General features: G+C 34.5%; 2 protein-coding genes across 2 annotated transcripts in view; one reads left to right on the top strand and one right to left on the bottom strand.

The window, feature by feature from the left end:
- LOC107719710 (E3 ubiquitin-protein ligase RNF123-like) overlaps positions 1-7,130 on the top strand; it is a 146,096-nt gene that overhangs the window by 73,377 nt on the left and 65,589 nt on the right. The gene's annotated exons all lie outside the window — the stretch shown is intronic.
- Positions 3,454-7,130, bottom strand: part of LOC107719706 (amphoterin-induced protein 3-like) — a 17,338-nt gene continuing 13,661 nt past the window's right edge. Inside the window, exon 3 of the mRNA XM_016527194.1 lies at positions 3,454-3,748. Within this exon, the coding sequence (XP_016382680.1) occupies positions 3,671-3,748 (78 nt within the window). The 3' untranslated portion in view covers positions 3,454-3,670. The remainder of the gene's footprint in view (positions 3,749-7,130) is intronic.

The raw sequence follows: 7,130 nt of genomic DNA, 5'->3' as shown, positions 1-7,130 counted from the left end.
AAAAAAAAAAAACATACATAGCTTCACAACGCAGAATGCAGCCTTCTTTCCCCACTTACATAATCTGCGAGAGTTTAACTGAACCTAAAACTTTTTTTCCTGCTACATGTGAAAAAGATCTTCATCCACTCTGCAGAACAGAATACGTAAGGATCGGCTCAAATCAGACATACAGTAGTGAACAGTCATTCTATATATATATATATATATATATATATGTCACATGATCCTTTAAAAATCATAATATGCCGATTATTGCTCAGTTACTAATAATGGTTCTTATTATTAATGCTAAACTGTTTTTGCTTCTTAATACTTTTGTGGAAACCATTACACATATTTTAGGACCCATTGAAAAATAGAAAGTTCAAAAGAACAGCATTTATTTTAATCAAAAAACCTTTGCAACATTATAAATGTTTTTACTATTATTTTTGATTAATTTAACATGACATTGCTGAACACATTTTTGTTTTGTTTTGTGTGTTTTGTTTTGCTTTGCTTTGCTTTGTTTTGTGTTTTGTTTTGTTTTGCTTTGTTTTGTTTTGTTTTGTTTTGTTTTGCTTTGCTTTGCTTTGATTTGCTTTGTTTTGTGTTTTGTTTTGCTTTGCTTTGCTTTGCTTTGTGTTTTGCTTTGCTTTTTGTTTTGTTTTGTTTTGCTTTGCTTTGCTTTGCTTTGCTTTGCTTTGCTTTGCTTTGCTTTGCTTTGCTTTGCTTTGCTTTGCTTTGCTTTGCTTTGCTTTGCTTTGCTTTGCTTTGCTTTGCTTTGCTTTGCTTTGCTTTGCTTTGCTTTGCTTTGCTTTGCTTTGCTTTGCTTTGCTTTGCTTTGCTTTGCTTTGCTTTGCTTTGCTTTGCTTTGCTTTGTTTTGCTTTTTGTTTTGTTTTGTTTTGCTTTGCTTTGCTTTGCTTTGCTTTGCTTTGTTTTTTGTTTTGCTTTGCTTTGTTTTGTTTTGTTTTGTTTGGTGGCGCATTACATTTTCCACAAAAATATTAAGTAGCGAAAAGTGTTTTCAGCATTGATAATAATAAATGTTTCTTGAGCATCAAATCAGCGTATTAGACTGATTTCTGAAGGATCATGTGACACTGAAGACTGGAGTATTGATGCTGAAAATACAGCCTTGGATCACCTGAATAAATTACATTTTACAATATATTGCAGTAGAAAACAGTTATTTTAAATTGTAATGATATTTCACATTATTGCTTTTACTGTATTTTTAAAATAAATAATAGCATTATTTGTGAGTTTAAAAGACTAAAAAAAAAAAAAAAAACGAAATTTGCATAAAGCTTTAGACTTTAATTTTTATTCGAAACATCTGACTGGTAGTATAAATCAGAAGAAGTAAATAAATAAATAAAAATAGATTAAAAAAATCTGAGAAAAAAAAAGAAATATAAAATATATACAATATATTGCAGTAGAAAACAGTTATTTTAAATTGTAATGATATTTCACATTATTGCTTTTACTGTATTTTTAAAATAAATAATAGCATTATTTGTGAGTTTAAAAAACTAAAAAAAAAAAAAAAACGAAATTTGCATAAAGCTTTAGACTTTAATTTTTATTCGAAACATCTGACTGGTAGTATAAATCAGAAGAAGTAAATAAATAAATAAAAATAGATTAAAACAATCTGAGAAAAAAAAAGAAATATAAAATATACTTTGAAAAGAAGAAAAAAAAACATGTTTTTTTATCTATAAAAAAAAAAGGTAGGCTATTGGTGTTGAGCCTCTAACGGTCTCAAACTGACAAGTATTGAGTCAGACATCAAAGCTTTGACTTGAGCAGTGCTGTAACTTCAGCCGTCGTATGAGGTGTGTGCATTGACTCACATTCAGGATTCCTTCAGGATAGTTTCAGCGCCTTTCACATTATTTCTACTCAAATGCATGCAGAAGTGTTGCAGTGAAAGCAAGTGATGCATTGCAATGTGACAAAACTAGATCAGTGCTGTTTGAATCAATGATGTTGTCTACACTACAAGTGTAGCAGTGTGGACAGCTTCATTGATTATGATGGGAGTGATGACCTAGTTTTGCCACTGGCTTCCAGTGTTTTTACCAGCCAAGAAAAAATTTGAATGTGTAAAATAGATATTTAGAAATTATTATTCTTTTTTTTTTTTTTTAGTTTAGATAGCTGTATCTGCTCATTTATTCTATATGTTGGCACCATATTGTTCTTTCATTAATTAATTAGTTAATTCTTTGGTTCATCTGTCTATTCATTATTCATTCATCCATTAATTATGCTTATTCATTTATGTTATTTGATATTTAAAGTTATTAAGAGTGGGGGTTTTAACCAGATCTTTACAGTGTGACACTGAAAATCGAAATTGACTGGGAAATATTGGTTTTACTGTTGTACTATAATTTTAATACTCTGTTTTTCTATTTTACAGTATAGTATTATTATTATTATTATTATTATTACCATATTGAATGGGTCAAAATAGTGAGAATGTGGCCCTGTGTTATTTTATTATCATTGAGATACTATTAGTATATTTATTCATATTTTAAATGTTATATTGTCAGTTTTCATTTTAATTTTAGTTCAAGTTTAGTAATTTTGTTGTGTGCTTTTGCCAGTCTTAGCCGTTTTTTATATGCCTTAATATTAATGCATATTAATGCCTGTAATATTATTTTTTAAATATATATCAAGTTTAGTAATTTTGTTGTGTGCTTTTGCCAGTCTTAGCCGTTTTTTATATGCCTTAATATTAATGCATATTAATGCCTGTAATATTATTTTTTAAATAAACGTTTAAATATATTTTTAGTTTATTTTAATAAATCAAGTTCATCTAAATTAAAGTGAGCAATGTTGCTTTCTTACTTTTATGTTATTTTATTTATTTATTAAACATTTGTTGTCCACGTTTGTTTCAAATATCAGATTTATTTTTCCCTTCATGGTTTTAGTTTGAGTTAACTATAATAACCCTGATATGGCCTATTGAGAACTTGAGTAAAAGAGTTCACACTTTATATCACAGAAAACTAATTTTTGCTATATTATTTTCTAATATTGTGCAGCACTAGTTAAAAATGAGCGCTGGACTAAGAAAACAGCTTGTTAGCTGCACTTTTTGTTGTTCTTATTTAATTTGTCTTCAGGTATCAAAGTCTGGCCTTTCATATCAATGCAAAAGTCGTTAATGACTTGTGCATGTACATATTGAAAAAGACAAACTGCGGGTTTGATTTTCTTTATTGAAGACATTTTTTTTTTCCACCTCGCCTTATTTAAATTCTCAAGTCAGTGCCATGCTGTCCTGTCATTCCCAAAATGCATCATTACAGATCACATTCAGTCAGAATACCATTTTAGCATTCCAGGCAGAGGGAGGGGTTCATATTTTGTCATTTAGTCTACATAATTCTCATTCATTATTGCTTTACACAGGAAATAAGGAAAGATTGATGTGGCATTTACTAACATGATTTTCCAACCAGAAGTTGTAAACATCATTGTCTTTCACTGAATTATCAGCATTGTTTTCGTTCCCTTGGTGATACACAGTGCGTGGGCAGTGTTTTCAGGAAAAGTCTGGTGAATTTCTGTTTTGTAAGAAGAAATATTATTGTGAGACTGTGAAGTTGTATGGCTTCTTGCAGTGAAAAGTGTTTGTCATCTTAGCCGCAGAGATTATTGTGGAAATGCACGAGTGGTCCATATGTCAGGAGCAAGAGGCTGCTGTGTGACCGCTGGTCTGGATTGAGACATCTTAAGAGAAGAAAAGAAAGATGAGAGAATCAGAAGGAGAGTGTAAAACAGGGACAAGCAATCTATTCAGGATTTTCTCAATAATGTGCCTCTGACATTTGATACATCCTACAGAAAGCCTGAAGATGGGATTTTTCTTTGCGGATTTGTGCGATTATTAAAACAATAGTTCACCTAAGAATGAAAACATGATGACAAAGAAAGTCGAATCCATATGGCTTCCATTGTTGAACACAAAAGAGAACTTTAGGAGAATGTTCATGCTCCTGTTTTCCTGTTTTAAATAAATAAAATGATTATAATAATATTAGATGACATACTAGTACATGTCTGCACTATATTCCAATTTGTCTGAAGCTGTACAATATTTTAATGTATATAATATACAATAAATACATATACAATACATACGTTTTTATTTTAAAGGGATAGTTCACCCAAAATGAAAATTCTGTCATTAATTACTGACCCTCATGTCGTTCTCAACCGTAATTTTACAAAGATTGCTTTTTGTTCGCAAAGAAAACAGAAATAACGACTTTATTGAATAATTTGTCTCATCCGCGTCACCCTATCGCCATTTTGGATGTTTTCTACATTGATTACACTTTGATTTGAACAAAAACAATGTATCCTCGTGACGCAGCTGACACAGAACAGCATACGATGTTTACGTTCAGTGGATACTCTCCAAAATGGCGCTACGGTGATGCGGAGGAGACGAATTGTTGAATAAAGTCGTTATTTCTGTTTTCTTTGCACACAAAAAGTATTCTCGTAGCTTCGTAAAATTACGGTTGAACCCCTGATGTCACATGGATTATTTTACTGATCTCCTTGCTATGTTTCTGGACCTTGATCATGTTCATTACATTGCTGTCTATGGGAGGGTCAGAGAGCTCTCATAATCAGATTCAATGATCTATGCTAAGCTACAGCTAAAAGTGCTACCGCCAGACCCGGAGATCGGCTGAATGGATTCGAAAACGGTAAAACTCAACTGTTTAACTCTAGGGGAGTTGGAAAATGTGCTTATTTTCAAAAATAGTGGAGTGTTCCTTTAAAGTTCATCCCATGTCTCATTTATCACATTGGCATCTGTCTCACCAAGGACATATCAACACAAAGCACCACATCCCTGTTGCTCCGTCATGCATTTGCATGTGTGTATTTGCGCCCATCTGACCGGCTCTGGCAGGAACGACAGAGCCATTCTCACTCGTCTGAAACTGTATCGAGATGACCATCCTTTGAGGTGTGATGGCCAGTGTCCGTGTAAGTGTTCTTTCGCTTTCAATGTGTATCTAAACTCTTCGAAATAAAGGGTTTTCGCAGTGATGCCATAGAATGACAAGACGAAGGTCTTACGGGTTTAGAACGACATGAGGGTGAGTAATTAATGACACAATTTTCATTTTTGGCTGAACTATCCCTTTAATTGTTAAATTAAAAATGTCACCTCATGACATATAATAGTAATAATCAAGGAACTTTGCTGCCGTACCATGGGTGCAGTAGGCGCAATGATATTACGCAGCGCCTGAAAATAGTCCCCAGCACGCTCCCTGTGCAAGCAGGTGGTCACGTTGGTTATGTTGACGGAAGTTAACCTATTTTCAGGCGCTGTGTAATATCATTGCGCCTGCTGCACCCATGGTACGGCAGCAAAGTTCCTTGATTATTACGCCGGAATGAGAGTATAGTTCCTAGCCATATCGGCCTAGAAAATCGCAACTTTTCATTTTCCGTCGGTCTTAGTACACGATGTAACTACAGAAGAGTCAAGTTTTAAATAGGAAAAATATAGAAACTCTTTGGTCATTTTTGAGCGAGATGCTAACGGTCTAATCAGATTCAATGATCAATGCTAAGCTACAGCTAAAAGTGCTACCACCAGACCCGGAGATCGGCTGAATGGATTTGAAAACGGTAAAACTCAACTGTTTAACTCTAGGGGAGCTGGAAAATGAGCCTATTTTCAAAAATAGGGGAGTGTTCCTTTAAAATACTATTCCCCTATAGCCTATTTTCAGGCGCTGCGTAATATCATTGCGCCTGCTGCAGTTTTAAATAGGAAAAATATAGAAACTCTTTGGTCATTTTTGAGCGAGATGCTAACGGTCTAATCAGATTCAATGATCTATGCTAAGCTACAGCTAAAAGTGCCAGACCCGGAGATCGGCTGAATGGATTCGAAAACGGTAAAACTCAACTGTTTAACTCTAGGGGAGTTGGAAAATGTGCTTATTTTCAAAAATAGTGGAGTGTTCCTTTAAAGTTCATCCCATGTCTCATTTATCACATTGGCATCTGTCTCACCAAGGACATATCAACACAAAGCACCACATCCCTGTTGCTCCGTCATGCATTTGCATGTGTGTATTTGCGCCCATCTGACCGGCTCTGGCAGGAACGACAGAGCCATTCTCACTCGTCTGAAACTGTATCGAGATGACCATCCTTTGAGGTGTGATGGCCAGTGTCCGTGTAAGTGTTCTTTCGCTTTCAATGTGTATCTAAACTCCTCGAAATAAAGGGTTTTCGCAGTGATGCCATAGAATGACAAGTTTTGGTTCCTCAAAGAACCTTTCAGTAAACAGTTCTTAAAAGAACCATTTTTTCTTAGTGTAAAGAACCTTTTTCCACCATAAAGAACATTTTTTTAATGGAAGGGTTCCATAGATATTAAAGGTTCTTCATGGAACCATCAATGCCAGTAATGAACCTTATCCTATTCCCCTTATTCAACATCAAAGAGCAAGACTGAGCCAGTGGTACAATTTTGGACATTTATATCCATGGTAGACCAAATATGATAACAGCACATCATGAAATAGAGGTGATGAATTGATTTGAAGCATTAGTTAAAGATGTTTTATGGAAAATATTGAGGAAGAACAGCAGGCAGGGCTTCTGCCAGAAAGAAAATGGGTGAATAAATTGTTTACAGGCCTGTCAAAGCTGCAAGAACATGTCACCTTCTCACAAGCTTTGCGGTGACTCGTGGACACATGCAGTCGTGGAAGTACAGAATATTAGCTTTGCTTTTTCCCTGTAGTGCTTAAAAATAAGAAATCTGGATGCTGTGGGGTGTTATTAGACGGTTATGGTGATAATAAACGAGTGTTTTTGTTATAGGCTGAGGTGGCAGTGTTCTGCAATTATTCTCTGCTCTGTGAGACTCCACGCCACAGGTGGTCGACGTTCCCCATCAGTAAATACTGGTTTAGTGCAGCCGTTACGAAAGCAGCCAAATGGAGCTCTCGACTTGCAGAATTGCTCCCTAGTCGAAGCGTTTGCAGAGAACGTGTTTCAATGTAATTAAAGTTCTCATCAGACCATTTCATGTAGTCTTTAGTTTTAAAAGGGGGTATATCATAAA

Source organism: Sinocyclocheilus rhinocerous, unplaced genomic scaffold (assembly GCF_001515625.1).
Source record: "Sinocyclocheilus rhinocerous isolate Xijiao unplaced genomic scaffold, SAMN03320098_v1.1 scaffold331, whole genome shotgun sequence".
In the NCBI taxonomy this organism is placed as follows: domain Eukaryota; kingdom Metazoa; phylum Chordata; class Actinopteri; order Cypriniformes; family Cyprinidae; genus Sinocyclocheilus; species Sinocyclocheilus rhinocerous.
The sequence above is the reverse complement of the archived record's forward strand: the minus strand, read 5'-3'. Positions and strand labels throughout refer to the sequence as shown.